Source organism: Nicotiana sylvestris, chromosome 5 (assembly GCF_000393655.2).
Source record: "Nicotiana sylvestris chromosome 5, ASM39365v2, whole genome shotgun sequence".
NCBI classification, from domain to species: domain Eukaryota; kingdom Viridiplantae; phylum Streptophyta; class Magnoliopsida; order Solanales; family Solanaceae; genus Nicotiana; species Nicotiana sylvestris.
In genome coordinates, this window is record NC_091061.1 from 133556487 (window position 1) to 133579160 (window position 22674).

The window sequence follows — 22674 nt, forward strand, 5'->3', positions numbered from 1 at the left end:
ACACCAAGTGGCCAAGACCTGTGCTATCAGATCCGTCACAGAGGAACCCAAATTAGTGTGCTAATTTCATGGCACACATGGTCATGGGACCGAAGATTGTAGGAAGCTCCGAGAAAAAGTAGCTCGGCTACTCAGTAAAGGGCATCCCCGAGAGTTCCTTAGAGACCGAACCAAAAATCAGTTTCAGGAATGAGAGGCGAATGGGAAAAATGAAACAGATGAGCCATAGCATGTCATCCACATGATCGTTGGAGGAATCGACATCCCGTAGGAACCCATTGTCAAAAGAATAAAAATATCCATTACCAGGGAGAAGCGAACTCGGGGTTATATACCCGAAGATGCTCTCACATTCAGTGACGGGGACATCGAGGCCCTATCTCAACCTCATAACGATGCCTTGGTAATTTCTTTTCTTGTGAATACATTTCAAATTAAGCGTGTGCTTGTGGATCTAGGTAGCTCGGTCAACATTATCAGGTCGAGGGTGGTGGAGCAGCTCGGACTGCTCGACCAGATCGTGCTCGCCTATCGAGTCCTCAACGGATTTAACATGGCGAGCAAAACAACGAAAGGGGAAATCACCCTTCCGCTCAACGTGGCTAGCACGACCAAAAATGTTAAATTTCATGTCATCGAAGGAGATATGAGGTACAACACCTTGCTCGGAAGGCCATGGATACACTACATGATAGTAGTACCATCAATCCTTCATCAAATGATGAAGTTTCCGACAAAAGATGGAATAAACACCGTAAATGGGGAACAATATGCAGCGAGGGACATGTTTGCGGTGCACAATGTGGTACCGACATCGATGCCTTCAACATCGAAGGAGCCATGGGATAAGCAAACAGTGAAGTAGCAATCACGAGACACATTCTTGGTTACACCCGAGTAAAACAAACAAAGGATCGTGTTGAGTCCCCATATCAAACGTTTGAAGCATATCGAGGCTCAAAGCGCCATCACCACTAAGTATAACCATCCTCCTTTTTTATTTACACCTTACACTAACCTTTGTGCAGGTGTCCGATCAGTATAATCGAAGCGCTATCTAGCTCGAAGACCTTAGGTTTCAAAGCATACGTTGCACTTTTTTCCTTCGATCGGGTTTTATCCCAAGAAGGGTTTTACCGACAAGGTTTTTAACGAAGCAATATCCATATGCTACCTAAGGAGAACATAACAAGTATTCAAGGCTTATCTTCAATCAACCTCGAACACTGGGGGGCAACCCCAAGGAAGATCACCTTCTCGAAGAAGTCAAGATGAGCCAAAAAGGGTTTCGATAGGAAAATGATGTATTGGGCCAAACGGTCGAATGAATCGTGTCCGTATAGAATAATTGAGCCCTTGATGGCAAAAACATGTATACTTGTACCAAGTAATCAAAGGAGCATATTTTACCACCAAAAACGCTTCGCGCTTCAAGTATGTTACTTTTACAAGAAACGGCTCCAGGGCCTTAAATTCCCCAAACACTCGAGGACTGACGTCAAAAACTCGAAGCGGTAAGACCTCCGGGTTAAAAACTTCAAACTCGTAAAGCCCTCAACAAGGCAACACCAAAGTTTACAAAGAACGGCTCTAGATCCAAAAGAGCGCTCGATGTCTCGGGGACTGTCGCCGATTGTCACCCATCAAGCTATCAAAAACTCGAGGCCATAAGGCCCTGTGCGGACAACCTCGAGCTCGTAAGACCTCCAAAAGGAAATACCAAAACTGTAAGACCTCAAGCAAGGCATGAATCATACTTGTACCAAGTAACTAATATATAAGACCTCAATAAGGTAGGAACCATACTTGTACCAAGTAACTTATCTATAAGACCTCAAGTAAGGCATGTCAAAAATTATAAGACCTTACAAAAGGCATAATCTCGATCTTAAAGTTAAGGCTATACATTCGAAATTGCAAGACCCCTAAAAAGGCATACCCTTGATGTAAATGCCGAAACTACGTCACTCGGGGACTGAAAGGCTACGGCCAAATGCAATGACTACGATCACAAGGCTCCGGCCAAACTCACGTGACTCGAGGACGCCAGACTGTCGCTATAAAATCACAGGCCTTAAATTACTTCGAAAAAATTTCGAAAAGAACCGGTTAATGAGGCTACCCTCGGCATAAGCAAAAGAGCTTTGATCATATCAGCTCCAAACAATAGGCTTCGAAACAAATCGGCCATCGAGTGAAACCTCCCGAGGTTCTCATTTATTGCTACATAACAGCTCACAATCGAGGTTCTTATCGAACCGTTGAAAAGTCGGGCGAACACAAAAACTTCAAAAAGTCTTTAGCGAGGAAAAATAAAGTCCACATTTGAGGTCGTACCGACCCAATGCGTAAGAGCCACTTTGCCAGCTTAAAATTAAAGGTCGTACCGACCCAATGCGTAAGAGCCATTGTCGCCAGCTTAAAATTAAAGGTCGTACCGACCAAATGCATAAGAGCCACTATCGCTAACTTAAAATTAAAGGTCGTACCGACAAAATGCGTAAGAACCACTGTCGCTGGCTTAAAATTAAAGGTCGTACCGACCCAATGTGTAAGAGCCACTATCACCAGCTTAAAATTAAAGGTCCTAACGACCAAACGCATAAGAGCCACTGTCACTAGCCTATGTTAAAGGTCGTACCGACCCTACGCGTAAGAGCCTATGGGGCCAGCCTGACAAGCTTCGGGGCCGAATTATAAACCTAAGGGTTTTTACTCGAAGGCCAATTCGGTTGGATAGTCATTGACAAACGTCAAAACTCAAGACAAAGAAAGACATGCACAAGCAAATAGAAATTCATGGAAGGAGAAAACCGAAAGGTTTCTTTATATATGCATACATGAAACAATGCAAGGCTATATTTACAAAAGCTCTCTGAGAGCCCTGTACAAATAATCAAAAGAAAAAAGCCTAGTCCATTTTCCCCTCGGGAACTAAGGCCCCATCGGCCTCTTCTCCGTTATCTTCGGCATCAGATACAGGGAACTTAGCGTCATATTCATCCGCCTTGGCTTGCTCAATCTCTTCTGAGAGATCGAAGCCCCTAGCATGGATCTCCTCGAGGGTTTCCCTCCAAGATTTGCACCGGGCATATTCATTGCTTCTGCTCTCTCGATCGGAAGCCTCTCTCAGCTCAGCACAAGCGTCAGCAGCATCTTTTAAATAGACGACCACTTTCTTGTCGGCCTTAGCCTGAATCTTTTCAGTTTCAGCCCGAGCGTCCACGGCCTCGGCCTTCATCTCCAAAAGGTCATACTCAGAGCAGGACCGACCTGTTTTCACGGGCGTTCTGGAGCTGTACCTCGAGAGCAGAAACCTTGGCTAAAGCATTCTTCTTGGCCGCAATATGGGCATCTATCTAAGCCCTTAGCCCGTTACACTCATACTTGGCCTGGCCAACCTTGCCCCAAAGGCGTTCCAGATCATCTGTCTTACTCTGCAGCTGAAGCATCGAAATATTTCTGAGGATAGAAGAAGAAGCATGCATTCCCTCGAAGCAAAGGTTACCTGTTTCTCAAAATGGCTTTCGTAGTTCAGACTTCGATTTGCCTCATACCGCAGGTATACTAACTCCTCTCCCCTTTTGTCACAAAGAAGCCTGAGGGATTTCTCCCCATCCAAGGCTTTTTGCAACCTGGCTTCACGACGAAGCAGCTCTGACTTGAGCTTGTCAAAGGCCTACAAAAAAGGAGTTCAATAAGAAAGTGGAAGTGCAAAACTGAAAAACTAATATAGTAGGTTGAAACTCACCACGGAACAGAGCCGTCGAGCCTCCTCAAAGGTCGAATGCACACCTACAGGCCTGGTCTCATCGGCCCCAGCAGAACCGCTCCCAATAGGAATGTGATCATTCGAGACATCGCTTGAGTCAGGCGGCTCCTGGCCTCGAACACCCCTCGAAGTACCTTCGACGGGAAGAGAAGACGACGATAAAGAATCCTTGTCCCTCGAAGTACCTTCGATGGAAAAAGAAGACGACGGCAAAGGAGGAACCATTTTTCTAAGGCCAGAAGCCTCGGGCATTGCAGGATCAGCCGAGACATCTTCTCTAGGCCTCCGGGCAGGACTTGTCTCGCTATGAGCACCTTCGCCCTGCGAGGGTTCCTTCCATTTGTTATTATTCCTCGGTCCCGGAGCCGACGATCCCTCATCCTCTCCGAGGGAGCATGATCTCACCTCAGGAAATTCTCCAATGCCTGTGATGATGGAGTTAGTATACATTGAGGAAAGTATACTCCAAAGAAAGAAAACCACGCAGCACGTACCGTGGTGTTTTGCCTCTCATCTACCCTTGGATAGATCTTGCCACTTACGCTCATCATAGGTCGAGTGGTCTACCAGCTTCCAAGCCCAATACGTTAGGTCGAGGACCTCGTATGGCATCCACGGGGTTGCTGCAAAATAAAAGGAAAGCGTCTTTACAGAATTTGTCTCTACCATAAGCAAAAACGATAAAAACACAAGTGTACCACTTACGTGTGACATTCCATTTCTTGGGATAATATCGACAGTCCTCACTCGGACGAATCAATTCATCCACCTTGGTCCCCATCTTCTTCATCATCGACAACAAAGGGCCTGGTGGATTGGCATTACAAAGCTATTAGGCTTCGGCAATGAAAGGGTCGGTACAATCTAATGAGATGGCTAAGGGTAAACTCGAGCCCGACTTCTTCCATAAAGAACCTCATCATCAGCACTATCCTTCAGAACGACGGGTGAACCTGTGCCAGGGTAGCCAGATATCTTCGACAGAAGTCAAGCACGACTCTATCGAGAGGGCCCAACGTGAAGGGGTACGTGTATACATTCAAAAACCCCTCTGTATTAGCCGTGATGTTCTCTTTCGGGGAAGGTACATGCAGTACCACCTTTTCTCCCCATCCGCAGTCTCTTCTCACTGTCTCAAGGTGTCCCTATCTTATTGATGAAGTGAACCTTGATGCATGATCCCAATGGCCCTCAACATTGGGAGGTCTCTCTAATGAAAGGTCCCTCCTCGAGATAGAGCATCTTGAGGTTAGCTCGCCAGACATCGGCGGTGTACCACCGATTGAGCGGGAAGCAGTAGCGGAACACTCCTCTTCTTGGTGAATGGATTTGGGCGTAGCAGCCAAGGCTATGATAAAACAAGATAAGGAAAATGAAAATCCAGGCGAAAACTTTGAATTAAAATGATGAAAAGGTTGATGCAAGGAAGGAGAGCTCTATAAAAATGACAGCTGCTCAAAGTAGCGGAACCCTCAAATAAGGGGAGAGCGAACTCATATATAAAGAAAGCGTAGATTGTCCGCCTACTCTGAAGGCCAATTAATTCTAACTAGACCATTATCACTTTCGGGGAAGTATACCAGCGGGACCATCTCGGTCGCTCTGTGGCCGAGCCATACGAATGACACTGTCATACAATGTTCAAGGGATCAAAAATTCCCATGCCAATCTAGCCTCGAGATGGTGCCCGATCTCGAGGATCTCTGTTACCATAACGGTAAGCTCTAAGGAGCCATCAATGCCAACCTAGCCTCGAGATGGTGCCCGATCTCGAGGACCTCTATCAAATAAAATTGGGCTCTAAGGAACTATTCATATAAACCTAACCTCGAGGTGGTACCCTATCTCGAGGATCTCTGCTATTACAAGTGCGAGTCATTCACCCGATTCTTTAGCCTTCGGGCTACCTGAGCCCGAACCAGTTCTTACTCGAGAATTACTTATAAAGCCTCAGGGCTATTTTCGCCTTCAGATCAAGTTAAACGCTCTCTTGGTTACTTTGGTCCAGGGGCCATCCGAGTCCAAGCATATCCTTATCCGGGGTCTATCTATAACGCCTTAGGACTATCTTCACTCTAAGTTCAAATCAAGTTTTTTAGGCCGCCTGGGCTCAAGCAAACTCTCACTCGGGGACTGTTTGTGAAAGTCTAAGGGCTATCTTTATTCTCAGATGATTGAGCAAATTCTCCCTCGATGACTATCAATGGGGCCTAAAAGGCTAAATTTCGTTCTAAAATTCGAAGCCCTACTCTCACTCAATTTGAAGTCAGGGGTCCCGGTGGCCTAAGTTTGTATCAAGTCAACCTGAACTTAGTCCGAGGAACGACAAAGGGTTTCAGGGAATATCATATTAACCAATCAAGAACCAAGGGAATACCTACGCCCGGGTCCGGTATTTGGACCGATCGGTAAAGTCACATGTTCAGATTCTTTACAAACGCAGACAAAGGGAAATCCAACAAAAATCAAAGACAAATTGAAGAAACAGTTTTGTATTAATAAACGATAATTACAAAAGCTCACGAGGGGTCCTTATATAGAAACAAAGAAGCAAAAAATAACAGCTAAAATTCTAATCTATTCTCGGAGGTTCATCTTCGGAAGCAATATCTGTGAGAACCATTTCCTCGGGGACCCCATTTCGATATTCCAAAGGCATCTTCAAGAATCTCGAAGAAGCAGAAAAAGATGAGGAAGAGGCTGTAGCCTATCAAAGAGCAAAAGTTTTTGAAAGGCATGGAAAATTGTGGCTTGGTGAAAATTTTAGTGGGTATGGGTCTCACCGGCACTACTATTAGGAAGCCATATCTTGAGACATCGCACCGGTATGGGATGCAAAATATAGTAGATGTCACCACCTCACTCCATGGAAAGTAAAAGGAGTGAAGCGCCACACCAGGTTGAAGTTAAGAAAGATGAGCAGAAGTTCATGATCCACATATCCTCTAATACGGGAATAGTTTGAAGCCCCTTTCTCATTATTTTAGGCCAACAACAACAACAACAACAAACCAGTGCGACCCCACTCGGTGGGGGAAAGCTCTGAGAAAGAGCCAGGACATAACTGGCAAGAACGTTGTCGTGTGACCTTATGGTCACGGGCTTGAAACATGGAAAATAGAGTTGGATGAGGATGAAGAGAAGAAAAGAGTTAAAGGCTGTTGAAGAATGACTGGATGGAGTTTTGGTTCAAGAAATATTCCATTTTAGAAAGGTGGTAGCGTAACCGACGGCGCAATTAATGCCTTCGGGAAACGTATCAACAAGCGCAATCAATGCTTTTTGGGAGACGGATCGACGACGATATTATCGCTTTGAGAAAATAAACCGGCGGTGCATTGAACACTTCTAGAAAGATGAACCGGTGGGACGTTTTAGTTATCGCAAAAGCTTATGTCATAAGCATGACGTCATCATGAGAGGCTCGAGGAAGTCAATATCAAGACCGTTTCTTATCATTTTCATTCTAAGAAATGCGGGGACTATCTATATGTGGTAAAAATCAGAAGGTCCGATTTTATGGTCATTATGACACTTCGTAGGCACATCTCCAAAGGCTCGAGACAATGGTGGAGTTTTAACCCCGAGGGGCTATCAATGTTTGACCTCGAGGCAGTGCAGATCGGTAGTTATAATGGAAAAACAGGAAGTTCCCAAGGCACGTGATTTGGGCTAACCAAGTCTATTAGGCTAGTATAAGCCCATACCGTGGCATTAAATGGCTGTACCAACCATATATCTTTGTAATAAATGCATTTTGTACTATGTTGGGATTTCCCCTCATATATAAAGGGGATCCTTATCATTTTGTAAGGAGGATATATACAATATTCAATACAAAAACATTCTCTGCTTTCTAACTTAAACACATTCTCCCTTGATTCTATTACTTACATTCATTGCTTACATTTATTGTGTTTCATTAATTGTTCTTCATTTATTACTCATTATTGATCGTAAAGAGCCTTCATCAAAGCTCTCAAAACTGTTAGTCCTTCATCGTCTGTCCATAACTTAGTACCTAGCTCGACCTCGAGGTCCCGTATAACCTGGCTCGAGGGCCCAATTCTCAACCATCGGTTTGCTTAAACATACTGCTTTCAAGTTCTTATCTCATTTTCTAGTCTCACGCTTAGCATCTACTGCCTAACAACTAGCATAAAAATAAATCACATATTTTTAGAACCACAAAATCAAATCTAATTGTAATTACCATTTTCAAGGTAAACACTCTGCTTGTCTAGAAGGTTTGATTGGTCTTTTGCTATTATGGGCATTCAAAGAATAGAGGTCATATATAGAAGAAATAACCCTGATTTCACCTGCAAGACCGTAAAGATCCTCAAGAGTCAAGCCTAAACTCCGTGCAAGCTTATGCCTAATTTACCTCTATTGTGGCTGATTATAAGGGAAGACATGGTATTTTCAACTGTTATTCATGTACATTGTTATTGTGCTCCCATGGATATAAATAATATATCATTTGGTAACCACATCTATGAGTGGATATTTTTTTCAAAATGTATTAAAATGATGTCCAATGACATTGTCTATATCTGATTTCGTTTATTTTTTACATGCATCTATTCCTTTTTTTTTTTTGCTATTTTATTTCAAAACGAAGTTACATGCATCTATTTTTTTTATTATCATTCATATCAAAATAAAGTTAAGGAAAAATAATAATACCAACTTTTATAGTATTGGGCCCGTGCTGGCACGGGCTATCACCACCTAGTATTAACTATAAAAGCAATGTGTGAGCAGAAAGCTTTTTTGTTTTTTCAACTAAAAAAACTATGTCATGTTTTGAACCGATTCACTAATTTATCATGATCACACAAAAACCATGGTTATTGTGTATGTCCACTGCTTTATTTAAACCAAAAAATTATGGGAAAAATATGCATCTAATAGTCTGAGGTATAACTTCAGATATTTTGTATGAACTTCAGAAATTGGTATTTGAACTTCAGATATTTTGGTATGAACTTAGGTAAACTTCAGACATTTTTGAAACTTTGAACTTCATACTAGTATCAACTTCTGAAATTTGAGTATGAACTTCCAATATTTGACTACGAATTTTAGACATTTGGGACTAAAGTTAAGCTTAACCAGTGGCATAGCCACCCTATGCCAAGGGTGGTCAAGCGCACATCCTTCGCCGAAAAATTATACTCTTTATATAAGTTAAATACTACTCTATATGGTTATATATTACATTATCAACACCCTTAATACAGTTCAGTGAGGCAGTCAAATAGTTCAGGGTGTTCAAAGTGATATATTGTTCACGGGTTCAAAATTCTGCCCATTTTATTTGCCAAAACTAAACAGAAACCACCATGTGTGGTCTATTTGATTTTTGTTCAATCTAAAAAATTCCTAATAAAATAACTCTTAAAACTTAGAACTTGTTAAACAACTAATCTTAAAAGTAATTTTTTTAACTATAAGTTATTTCTTACATAAATTTAATAATTTAAAAGTTAAACTCTACAAAAATTTCATCAACAAGAAATTTCCACAAACTACAAATTCTCTTAGCTCTCGCTTTCCTTTGGTTGTATGCTTACTTTATTAGTAAAATTTTTGATGTTGTCTTTTTGTTATTTTAATTTTGATTAATAAAATTATAGTTCTATTAATAGTTTTTTTTGTTTGGATAAATGTTGCATAGTTTGATCCAAAAATTTGGTACACTATTCATTGACAAAAAAAATATTGACTTGTTTAAAGTTTGAACACCCTTGACGGAATTTCTGACTATGCCACTGGACTTAACAATACCCAGACCCATATGTCTGAAGTTACCACTGCTATATGTCCAATATTTTGTTCATGTCTGAAATTAAATTTATCTCATATGAAGAGTCCAACAGACACAGTGACAATATTATCTTTGAAAAAATAAACCAACAATTAAGAGTGCTAACTACTACCTTAATCCCAAAGAATATACATAATTTAGCCCAATGGTGGAATCAACAGTATCAAAGTTAATGCATCGACGATGAGCAACTCTGCAGCTGATTCAACTCAGGCGATACTCATGGTAGCACAACTGAAGAAGACGAAGAAGGAAAAAGCAAAGTGCTATATTTCATATGTTATGACCAAAAAAAATTCAACATGCCTAGTCTCTCTCACATTCTTCTCTCACTTTATTGCAGCTAAATTCATGGTACTACGTTAAACAGAATAACATAAGGAAAAAAGTAAAATTCCATTTCAGAGAATCTATTGACAGGCCGAAGATCACTATTTAGACGAACAGAAGTTATAAACGAATGTGACTGCACAAAGATAGGTAACAATTAGGTTTGGCCAAACTTAAGGGCAAGAAAGTCTTTTGAGATCCCCTTTATCCATAATATGGCCAGCTGTGCACACAATTAATAAAACAGGGGATACATTAAAGGGATCACATTTAGAAGATTTAACATAAAATATATAATATAAAATTTACTAACTATTTTTAGTTTAAGCAGAGCCACTATTTATGTTAACTGTTCTACGTTAAATAGCAGGTTGAAAGTGGCTTCCCGAGGAAATTTTTACGAAAGAAGAGAAATTAATGGCCCAAGAGTGGCGATTCCATCCTGAAAAAACCCATCTAACAGTAATTTTGGTTAAAAAGTAAGGGGTTGTTTGGTAGGAGGTATTAAAAAAAGTAATGCAAGCATTAACTCTATGCATTACTAGTATCTTGTTTAGTATATTTTTTCAATCTGTATTAATTATACATCGTACTTGGTATTATTCTATGTATAAGTAATGCATGCAAAACCATGACATTAGTAAATACCAAGGCTATTAATGCATGCATTAGTATGGTTAAAAAACAAAACTATCCTTAAAGTCCCTTAAAGCTAGAGAATGTGGAAGACATTTTTATAAACAATTATTTTTCTTAAAAATTATGCAATGCATTATAGTTTTAATACACCACACTAAACAGTAGATAAGAAATAATATCTGCATAACTAATGCTTGCATTACTAACTCATGCATTACTAATCTGTGCATTACTAATACACCTTATTCTGCACTATTCTTATACACCCTACCAAACGACCCCTAAGGGTAATATTGGAATCATAGACCGTCGATCTCAATGTTCTTCTGCCGTCCACTCGTCAGTCGTCACACACAATCTTTCTCTCCGTTCTTCTTCGCGGTACACTCGTAACAATAACCCTATAAAAGAAAAATCACTTCTTTTCATCAACAATTTCCAATCCCAAACACCTAATCTCTAATTTAGATCCTCACTGTTTCAACAGGAAATTGCATTGACGTCACCGCCCTTAGAAAAGTTTCCCGTAGCCCCTTTTTGGTTTCAAATTTTCCTTTTAATGATTGTTTTGATTTTGTTTTTCTTTAAAAGTTTATTCATTTGTTGTTTTGTTTCTGAATTTTGGATGTTTCTAATCTGACGATGCTCGGTTTTATGTGTTTACGGACTCATAAAAGTGATTCAAGCCTCTGAGCCCTAATTTACAAGGTTAGTTTCTTTCTTTTTTAATTGTTTAGCAGTAGACTATGAATTCCCATTTCATTTTCTTTGATTGTGTTTCCTTGTAAGGTTTATTTATGTTTAATTGATGCATTTACCTATAAGTATCACCACATTGTATTTTTTGAAAAAAGTTATATCAGTGGCAGAAGTAATTTTCTCTCTTTTATATTGGATTATTATGCTTAGTTGATACATTTACCTGCGAGTATCACCACATTGTATTTATGAAAAAACAGTGTTACACATGTTGTATCATAGGCAGAAGTAATATTCACTCTCATAATATATGGAGGATTCATAGTAGCGGACCTCAGCTAATTCAGGATTGACTCATTTTTGTTTAAAAAGAACTTTCACGGAACTGATATTTTTGGAATCCTTAATAAATCTGTTTCTCTAAGGAGAGGGGGGATGCTTTATGTTTACTGTTCTCCTCACAGAGGCGTTTTGTTTTCATATTAGAGAGTGGTTGGTTTTTGACCTTCTCTTAATATATCCTCTTGCTTCCTTTATCTTAGGCATGCCACGTTCCGAATAAGCTTCATTGTTTTCTACATTTGTCTTATGTGAAAATGAGCTGGGGTAGAAAAGTTATTGGCCTATGTATATCCTTTTAGAGCTAGGTTTGCATTATGTTCTGCTGCTGATTTCTCTCTTTTAGTAGACCTTGGGCCTTACGTTGCTGTAGTGTAAGATGGTCTCTGCAGTCTAATGAGCCAACTTAATCGTTACAGTATCTGTTAGTTTCAGATTCCAAAATGTTGATGTCTTGCTCTACTTTTTGAGTGCTCTTGCATAGACATTTGGACGTGTTTTGCCTTCTCATTGACTTCTTGATGGTTCGATCAGGTACCATTTTTGAATAAACTTAATATCTGGAAACAGAATGTCGTCACCGTATCCTGTTATTGATAATCGACCAATTGATCAGTTGAAGGTCACAGAGCTAAGAGAAGAGCTTAAGAGACGTAAGCTACCCATAAAGGGGTTGAAGCAAGAGTTGGTAAGGCGATTAGCAGAAGCAATCCTCCAAGAGCAGGATGCTGCTCATACTAAGTCAGAGAATGGTGGTGATTCCGCGCCTGGGCCAGACGAAGAAATGGCTGAATCTGTTGATGCAGATAATCCTAAGGATAATTTTGATGCTGATAATACGACAGATAAGGAAGCGGATGAGAAAATGAGCGAGGTTGATGCAGCTGAAAACAGAGTGCAATTGGATGAAGGGAAATTCTTAATTGAGGAGCCGGTTGGTGGTGCTATTTCTACTATGGTTGAAAAGGATCTGGTAGCCCAAATTGCGGATACGGAAACCAGTGCTCCAACCAAAGAGGACCAGATAGCTGAAGTTAGTGTTGTGCAAACCAGTGAACCTGTCAGTGTGAGTGTTGAGTCTGCCACAGCTTTAAGTGGACAAGACTTGCAAAAATATGAAACCCAGAATGGGAGTGGGGATTTAAAAGAGCAGCTGGAGTATCCCATTTCAAATTCTTTACTAGTGGAGGAAAATGTCAGTTTATCCATTCTGGAAAGTCAGGTATCTGAGATCAGCCCTGTTTTAGGGTTCCAAGTAAACTCTGATTTTGTTTCCACTGATGTCTCAATTGATGAAAAAATAGAACTGAAGGATAATGTAATAGCTAATGATGTCGAAGTAGAATTAGATGTTAAACCTGAGATGGTGCAGCTATTCTCGAGCAGTGATGTCACTGATGATGCAAAATCACATACTATGGATGTTGAAGAACCACATGACAAGAAAATGTCTACAGAAGAACCAGGCAACAAAAACGATAAATATCCTGAAGTTAGTGTTGTGCAAACCAGTGATCCTGTTGGTGTGGTTGTAGAATCTGACACGGCTTTAAGTGGACAAGACTCGCAAAAATATGAAACCCAGAATGAGAGTGAGGATATAAAAGAGCAGCTGGAGAATCACATTTCAATTTCTTCTGTGGATGAGGCAAAGGTCAGTTCATCCAATCTGGAAACTCAAGTATCTGAGCTCAGCCCTGTGTTAGGGTTTCAAGTAAAATCTGATTCTGTTTCCGCTGATGTCTCAATTGATGAAAAAATAGAACTGATGGATAACGTAATCGCTGATGATGTCAAAATAGAATTAGATGTTAAACCTGATAACGTGCAGCTATCATCAAGCAGTGTTGACCCTGGTGATGGAAAATCACAACCTATGGATGTTGAAGAGCCATATGACGAGAAAGTATCTGTAGAAGAACCAGGCAACGAAAACGATAAATATGTTGATATAATGAAGACTGATGGCAATGGGGATTCTGCAGAGAAGTTGCAATTAGACCGAAGTCCTGGTGATGATTCCACTGAGGAGGATGTTTCAGAGGGTAAATTAGGTTATTTTAAGTTGGACTCGGCGAAAAAAATAGATGGAAAGAAAGAAATTGAAGTGAACACGAGTACGGGGGTAGGATCTGTTGCTTCTCTGGATGATGCTAGGTCAGTTGCCCATATAGATACCAATGTTGAAGACAATGGTCCCGTTGTGAAGTCTGTGAAAAGAAAACCTCATTGTAAGTTTTCTGCAATAATTCGTTTCGCTATTCTTTACCACTTTGTTATGGCTTTACAGTTTTCTTTTGTGGATTCTGATTGCTAGTGTCACAAGAATCTTATTTGCTCTAATTTTACTGGCTGTTAGCGGATACTTAAGAGTGGAAAGGATGAGTGCAGAGTTTGGAGAAGCATTCCCTGTAGGCTTTATGCATATCCCAGTTGCTCCTTTTTCAAGGAATACTTTTGTATTGACATTTCATACCTCCCATGTCCTCTTATAGTGCAATTATTATGACTTAGCAATTTTCTCTTTTTGGATTCTGATTGCTAAAGTGTCACAAGAATCGTATTAGCTGTAATTTTGCTGGCTATTAGCAGATACTTTGAGTGTAAAGAATGAGTACAGAGATTGGAGAAACATTCGCTGTAGGCTTTATGCATATACCAGTTGCTCCTTTTTCAAGGAACACTTCTGTATTCACATTTCATTCCTCCCAATGTCTTCTGACAATGCAGTTCCGATTAAGTGCCATTTGCTATTTTATGCGAATCAAATAAATGACACTTATTGTTTACGTCATTGCTCTGGAAATTTCTTAGATCTGCCCCCAATCTTATCTTCTATGTATTGCTGTAGATCAAGGAACAGCAGCGGGGAGCAATGATACTGTAAAGAGGCAGCGTAAATGGAATTCAGAAGATCTTAAAATTCCTGAGAACAAGAAAGGTGATGCTGTGGCCTCAACTACCCCCAAGGATTTTTTCCAGCCCTCTTTCAGACGTAGTGTCTTTAGATCTGATTCAGTGGCAAAGGAGGAACCACCAAAAGAACGTGTGGGTGAGTTGCCACTTCTTTAATGGTGGAATGAGTATATTCTGGATGTATATGGTATGAATAATGTTATTATGTCGATTGTAACAGTTCCTCCATCATCGAAAGTGCCTACTAATTCTCTCTTGATCGAGAATTTTCTGCGGCCTTTCACCTTGAAAGCGGTGCAAGAGCTACTTAGCAAGACGGGCACAGTGACAAATTTCTGGATGGACGCTATTAAGACCCACTGCTTTGTTTCTGTAAGCACACTATTTTTGTGGTTTTCTCTCTTCCTCCTACAACATGTTTGTCTTGGAATTTTAACTTGCTGTCGAATTTGTGCAGTTTGCATCTGTAGAAGAAGCTGTAGAAACTCGGAATGCTGTATATAACCTGCAATGGCCTCCACATGGAGGAAAGCTACTTGTTGCTGAGTTTGTTGATCCCCAGGGGGTGAAAGATAAGGTTGAAGCACCATCTCAATCTCCCTCAACTCATGCAACTCCTGTGACCACAATCCCGGCTGCGGCCCCACCTTCTGCCCAGCCCCAACCATCACCAAGGCAACAGATGCAGAACAAGCAACTTCAATCTGAGAAACTTCCACCACCTCCACTTCCTGAGAAACTCGACCCTCCAATTGTCACTCTGGATGATCTTTTTAGAAAGACAAAGGCAACACCTCGCATTTACTATTTGCCTTTGTCTGATGAGCAAGTTGCAGAAAAATTGAAGGCACAAGGGAAGATTATCAAGCAGTAGAATTAGGCTATAATTTATCCTAAGCTCATCTTCGGTTTCTCATGGATCAGTCTTACACTATAAGATAATGGTAAGAGAGTATCATATTATTGCATCTTTGCAGGTCTGCAGGTCTTGCACGTAGGAAGCTCTGGTTTGGTTGCTGGAGAAGCTAGTTCGATGACAGTTGTCTTTTGCAAGTGTTACCTTGGCTCCGTGATAGCTTTTTCGTGCAAGGACATTCTTATAAAGCTCGTTGTGTTTCTTCAGCGAATCAGATCCCCAGTTCTTGGGAGCTTAGAATATTTGCATCTGTTGTCTCGTCGAATGGAAAACCTTGCGGAGTTATCTCTGGAACTATAATTACTGTGTAGTTCAGAGCAGAACCTTGGTTTCTGGGGTGTACTTTGTTAGAGTGCAGTCCTATTGATATAATTTGCTCAGATGTTCATGGATTCTTCTTGCTATTCACTACCTAGGCATCTGATTGCCTCTATTTGTCTACTTGTTATCAAACATGACTTCTATTGGTAGTCAGTAAAACAATCAACATGAGTTTGGTTTTAGTGGACTGAACTATTATTAGTCTTTTACTGCAATAATATCAGTTATGAATATGCTATGGGGCTTCTCAATCTAATTTTTTTTATGGGCTTTTACTTTATTTTTTTTGTAGAAGTAAAGAAGAGAACGGTATAAAGCACCTGTATCTATTCAAGTAATCTTATAAATTATCAGTACCAAGGGCGCTCAATTATATGAGATGATTTTTCATAAAACATATCAATAACTTTTCCCCCTCACGGCTTGGGCTTGGGGTAGGGGTGTCAATGAATCAGTTTCGCTGGTTAATTAAAGAAATTTATACCATACTATTTTAGTTACTTAATTGAGTATAACCTAAAGTAGACATGTTGAAATCAGTCATAAATCTCAGTTTCTCCTCGTTATTGATACGATTCAGTTAATTTTTAATATTTTGCACAGAAGTAACACAATTACTAGAGTATAAATTAAGAGTACTATAAGTTCGTTGAGTACTAATTTCACTACAAGAACTTGTATATATGCATGCTCAACCAAGATTTTGATTTACGAGCAAAGGCAAAAATACAGACTATGCACTCCAAACTCATTCTTTAACAAGAACCAAGATTGTGATATAAGTGGGGGAAAAAAAAATGAACATACTTCAGTGACTTGCTGCTTAATATACAACATATATTTACACATATAAATTTAATCGGATCTCTTTTGATATCTTCTCAATTCTTTTAAAAAATATAAAATTCTATCAAAATTATTCAATATGGTTATAGATTTATATCGTACCCTTTGATTTTACTAAATAACCTTATATTTAGTTCGACAAGGTTTTGGTTTGATTGATCTTTAAAAAACCATTAAAACCTTACTCACGGCTAAACAAAAGAAAAAAAGAGAAGAAAATTCTTTAAAAACCAAAAAAAAAAAAAAATGAAAATAAAAATAAACGGTAAGACAGTTCACCTAGCAGTAGTACGGTATAACAGGAAACCATATTTTCTGCTGCACTATGTATGATTGATGAAACCCAGAAATGAAAAATATTATAAAAATAAAATAGGCGCAGAAATAAGAATCTCCCTTGTGCGAGTAACTCTCTTCCCTCCCTCTTTTCTTCATTACGTTCCATTCTTTCACTCTGTTGCACTTACCCCAAACAAATCCTCCTTTGGGTTTTCTTTAGTCTTTCCTTTTTGTGGGGTTTGCCTAATTCAAAACCCTTGTTATCCCCCTTCAAACACCATTTTTTTTTTTGCTTAATCTTGTGATTTGCCAATCTTGATTTGTCTTTCGTTAGAAAAAAGTTGGAAATTTTATTAGTTTTGGGGTAGTTTCTAGGGTTTTCTTCACTTTTTAAATGCAATTTACCAAGATTTGCTGTCAGTTTCTTCTCAGCATTTGCTCAATTGGATGGTTTTATCATAACCCATTTTGATTTCCTGGCTAATGATTGCAACTTTGTTTAAATTCTTGGTTTAAAGATTGCAACTTTGTTCAAATTCTTAGCTTAAAAATTGGAACTTTGTAGTGGTGAAGAGGGAAGATGAATAGTGTTTTTAATGAGCAGATACTTGCAGACAAGCTTTCGAAGCTCAACAGCACTCAGCAGTGCATTGAAAGTATGTTTCTTTATCTTTTTTATATGTATTTCTGTTTTATATTGAACTTGCCTATTCTTTACCTCATTAATGGATATTGTTGGAACTCAATTTCGGGTGTGCCATTTAGGTCTTGGTAGTTCTTTTCTTGTGAATTGACTAAATTGAGTAAGAACTTGTACCTCCACTTCTCTTGAATGAATCTGATAAGTTCTTTTAGAGGTTCATTCGGAATGTTTAATGGCGATAGATGGGGTCTAATTTTTACTATTTAGTAACCTTTTGGTGTTGATTTCTGTATTTACTTGTATCTGTACATTGAACTAGGTTGAACTGGTAGTCCTTTCCCAAATTGATTGTCGTATTTTCTTATTGAGTCAACTTGGCCAGTTTTTGGAGTTAGATTGGATTTAGGCGACTTTTTTTTTTCAGAAATAAAAGGCATGCCTAAAATAATAAGGGAAGTACTACAATTTGCGGATATTTAGTTTCAAAACGATGAAAAGATATTTTAAATGTTAGTCAAATATCATTTAGTTTAACTCTGAAGAAGTAAAATAAATAACCATTTTAGTATAGAGGCCATACTTTTTAGAAAAAAAAAGATGGGCGAAGATGGACTTGACCTCTGATCTGGAAAGATGTAATGGTAGCGCTGCTTAGATACATCCTTGCGTTTGCCATTGTCCATTGAGATTAGTGACAGTAGTTTTACTTAACTGACAGCATGTGCTTCAATTGCTTCGATCTTGCTGAGTTTTTGCTTTCACTTGTCTTTTGCTCTAAATAAGGTCCACAATTCGATCATTAAACAAAGTATTGATATGGATAAACTTGTGTTTTTATCATTTTGATATAGTTTTGATGTCTTGCTTCTCTGGGATCTTCGTTTGATTACATAGTGCCTGAGTGATGTTTAATTTAGAATTGTCGATGTGTGTGTAAGTTCACTCGGACACCACCATATTCACAAAAAAGAAGAGGAGATTATCCTTATTGACTGTTTCTTTATTGGTCATTATAATTCTTCATAAGTCATAACCCTTAGACCTTCCTTTTGGAAGTTTAATTGGTCATACTCATACATCCTTCTGTGTACTTTATTGTATTTTGGCATTTGTATGGTTAAGTTATCTCATTCAGTCTCTTCGGGAGGTTTTCAGTGTATTTCTGAGTTCTTAGCGGTAACTAGTTGACATTTTATACCAACTCTCACCTTACCTATATCAAAAATACGAATAAAAAAACTATAAAAAAAAGGAAAAAGAAAAACCATACCTTTCTCCCACTCCATCTGGGTGGGAATAAGATTGCGTTTCTCCTAGAGGTCCATAAGTAGATTAACAATAGAAGGTTGAGTCTTCTGACCTACTTTTAACTTACTAAGAAATGTAGTACTAATGTAGTAATTTTGTCTGTACTAGTGATTACTATATCATAAAATACATATGCCATTGTTATAAGGTATCGTTTTAGGGTTGACATATGGAGTACTTCAAGCTTCTCACTTGCAATTTTAACACTTTTGCTGTCAATATGTGCAATGCTAGAATAGAAAATTAAACAAAAAGGGGTTTTCTGATGTCATTTGTGTTGCATCAATAAAACATTAGTTGCATATTGGCTGTGAGTTTTTTAAACCATCAGATGGGGTAATACTTGGAAATATTCTATTGCTTCTCCATTTGGACTCATATTCGTTTCCCTTTAAGTAACATCATTTATCTTGGTTTTCTATGCAGCATTGTCCCATTGGTGCATCTTCCACCGAGATAAAGCAGAGCTAGTTGTTACAACATGGGGTAAACAGTTCCACAGTTCCGAAATGGCTCAGAAAGTCCCTCTACTGTACCTGGCAAATGACATCCTACAAAACAGCAAACGTAAAGGAAATGAGTTTGTCACCGAGTTTTGGAAGGTTCTTCCTTCAGCACTAAAGGAGATGGTCGAAAAAGGAGATGACCATGGAAAGAATGTAGTTTCCAGATTGGTATGCTTCCTTCCTTTTTGCTTCTGAACTTTGACCTCGATAACGTTAACTTGTGGACGAACATGGCACAAATCAAAAGGCAAATATGCAGCCTACTTTAGCTCTTTTGTTTCAGTATCGAGCAATGAGATATAGTAGTTTGATTATCTTGCTTAAATGGTTTGTAGGTTAATATTTGGGAAGAAAGGAGAGTTTTTGGATCTCGAACGCAGAGCTTGAAGGATATAATGCTTGGAGAACAGCTGCCACCACCATTAGAGTTTGGAAGAAAGCGAAGTCGTTCTGTCAGAATAGTTAAAAGGGACTCACGGTCCATAAAAACGGTGACATGCTCCTCATAAGGCACTTTTGTTTATGTCCACTGATTGCTTAACGTTTGTCTCTTGCTTATTTTACTTTTACTTCTTGTTCTTACCATTGCTTTGTAACCAGAAATTGACCGTCGGAGGAACAGCTGAAAAAATAGTGTCAGCATTTCACTTGGTAATCAGCGAACATTCTACTGAAGACGAAGAAATGAACAGATGCAAGTCTGCTGTCCACCATGTTAGAAAGATGGAAAAGGATGTTGACATGGCCCTTACAAAAGGTATAATCTGGTTCTCTATTGGACTGCAAAGTTAACATGTCTGCACTGAATTGCTCCATTATGTTGATAATAACCTGCTGCCATTGCTACTTTGAATTTTGTAAACATCAACATGGAAAAAAATGATGATGAAGATATACTGAAGGTCATGATTTGGCGGAGTGAAATGCAATAATTGAAAGAAAAACAGTCATATCAATCTGAGTGTAAAAATACCATTTTTTTTTCATAACTTCCCAGAAAAAAGGATTAGATTATGTCCCAATAGGTTGAGGTATGGGAGTAATGTGGAGATTCCAAGTTCGAACTCCAACTACAACACTTGGTGTGCATCCATCTGCCCAAGCCGTGTGGACATGATACCATAGAAACCTGTACTTGCTGTCCGTATAGGCTGCCTGGTGGATAAGTCGAGCTACACGCAAGTTGGCCTAAACACCACCGAGATTAAAAAACAGGAATAAAGTTACAGGGGGCTGAGACCTTAAACAGAGTGATAGATTAGACATCTCTTTACATTCTTTTTCCTTTTCCCAAAAAGTTGTTACTTTTAAATTATCTACGGGAATTGAGTCATATTTTCTTGTGCAGCAAAAGATCCAAAGAGGAAAACCTTGTCGAAAGAACTGGAGGAGGAAGAAAATATTTTGAAACAGTGTATTGAGAAACTTAAAGTTGTTGAGGCAAACAGATTGACTCTTGTTTCACAGTTAAAAGAAGCACTAAATGAACAGGTAAGTGATAAATGCATTTGGTTTAGTCTTAGTGTTCTTGACAAATTTTCATGCTGTACTTATCGTCCAACTCATTGCTTCTTAATTTTGTCAGGAATCTGAACTAGAGAATGTTCGGACTCAGATACAGGTTTTTATCTCATTTTCAGTTTTAAGCTTATCAATTTATTTTTCTTACACTGTGGTTAGTTGTTTGCTTTATCATTATCCTTTTTTGTTTGCGGGGGGGGGGGGGGGGGGGGTTAGGTGTTTGAGATTGTTGGATGGTGGAAAAAGAGAAGTGAAGAAAAACTTCAATATGTATTGCGGTGAGAGGGAAAGGGAGGTGTATTGCTTCTTGAGCGCCTTCCCAATAATTGGAAATAGGGCAAGTGTGTACTTAGCTTTCTAAATGATTAAGTGGCATGATTTCTTAGTCAAAGCACTGAGATTATGAGTAACTTTATCTATTGGATTTTCAGGTGGCAGAAGCACAGGCGGGGGAAGCCAGCAACATGCGGAAGCATCTTGATGATGAAGATTATGTGGCAGACTCAAAGCCTTTGGCTATAACATCTACATCAAATGACACTTCTCCAAAAGCAGGACAAACGAACAAGAAGACAGCTGCAGCAATCGCAGCTGAGGTAGCTGACAAACTTACAGCTTCTAGCTCCTCTCAGTATATCATGTCATCTGTCCTCTCTTCATTTGCTGCAGAGGCGGCAAAAACTGCCGGGCTGTCAAAAACTTCATCGCTTCCAGCCACCAACAATTCTATTTCACATCCAGAAAAGTCTCTATCAGATTCAAATGTTTTAATGCCAGCACAGCCACTTAATCCTCCGCCTTATCAGTCAATGTTGGTTCCTCATCCCACAGTGCATAGTCAAATGCCAAATTCTCAGGGTCAATATCATTCACTTCCTAATCCAACACCCCAGCAGTATTTACAGCCATCGGCAGGAATGGTGAGCCCTTACGGTTATGGGAGTATTCCCGCCTTGCCGTCTGTACCACCTCCTCCAGCACCTCCATCGTATATGACTACAATGGTGCCTTTAACACAGCAACAATTGTCAATGGTGCAGCAGCAGCAGTCTTTAGCACAACAGCAACAAGTACCATTACCTCAGCAAGCTCTACCTCCTAATTTCCGTCCTTTGCAACCTCCTGGGATGGTGTACTATGCTCAACCGCATCATTCACAATGAGGAACTCTTCGTTTGACTGTCAAAATTCGTATAAGAAACAACAAATTTCGGGACATGAAGTGTTATATGCTAGAGAAGAGCGGCTGATAGTGCAGGTAATAGATTATCATTAGTGCTTAATTTTCCATCTTCAAGTCTGTTTAGAAATCTGTGATGTCTTTATCCGGTGTTGTCATAGTTGTTCCTTGGCAATTCCCCCCCCCCCCCCTCATTTTCTGTTTTTCCTTTTCAGCATACATGTAACACTAAAATGACGGCTAAGAGGCTGCTGACAATTTTGTATTACTAGTTAAACATGATAAAAGGACTTGGGTGGCTTTTTTTCTTCTCACATAAACTTGGTAAAAGAAATAACCAGCTATCTCCATTACACATCTGTTTTCGGTGCTTAACCACCACCAACAACAACGACCCAGTAAAGTCCCACTAAGTGGGGTCTGGGGAGGGTAGTGTGTACGCAGACCTTACCCCTACCCCGATAGGGCAGAGAGGCTGTTTCCGATAGACCCTCGGCTCAGGAAGATGGAAATAAAACAAGAAAAGACAATTCATCAGTATTGTCAACATAACCATAGAAATAATGACAGCATTCTAAAAACTATAAAATAGATGACATGCAATAACAATAACCCGCAACTAACAG

The 22674-nt window shown here is 39.3% G+C and overlaps 2 protein-coding genes across 3 annotated transcripts; both read left to right on the forward strand.

Annotated features, from left to right (window-relative positions):
* The first annotated feature begins 10891 nt into the window (after positions 1 to 10891).
* LOC104222647 (uncharacterized) lies at positions 10892 to 15947 on the forward strand. Its single transcript, XM_009773892.2, has 5 exons — positions 10892 to 11282; positions 12147 to 13843; positions 14464 to 14664; positions 14749 to 14900; positions 14986 to 15947. Exons 2-5 carry the CDS (start codon positions 12184 to 12186, stop codon positions 15400 to 15402), a joined length of 2430 nt encoding a protein of 809 aa, XP_009772194.1. The 5' UTR covers positions 10892 to 11282; positions 12147 to 12183; the 3' UTR covers positions 15403 to 15947.
* A 984-nt stretch (positions 15948 to 16931) lies between these two features.
* LOC104222648 (uncharacterized) lies at positions 16932 to 22401 on the forward strand. Of its 2 annotated transcripts, XM_009773895.2 has the most exons (8): positions 16937 to 17016; positions 17456 to 17546; positions 19268 to 19515; positions 19683 to 19838; positions 19948 to 20104; positions 20696 to 20838; positions 20933 to 20968; positions 21300 to 22401. In XM_009773895.2, the coding sequence occupies exons 2-8, from the start codon at positions 17471 to 17473 to the stop codon at positions 22029 to 22031; spliced, it is 1548 nt and encodes a 515-aa protein (XP_009772197.1). In that variant the 5' UTR covers positions 16937 to 17016; positions 17456 to 17470; the 3' UTR covers positions 22032 to 22401. The 2 variants fall into 2 exon arrangements, with proteins under 2 accessions (XP_009772196.1, XP_009772197.1); XM_009773894.2 differs by having other exon boundaries at positions 16932 to 17546.
* Positions 22402 to 22674: the final 273 nt, after the last annotated feature.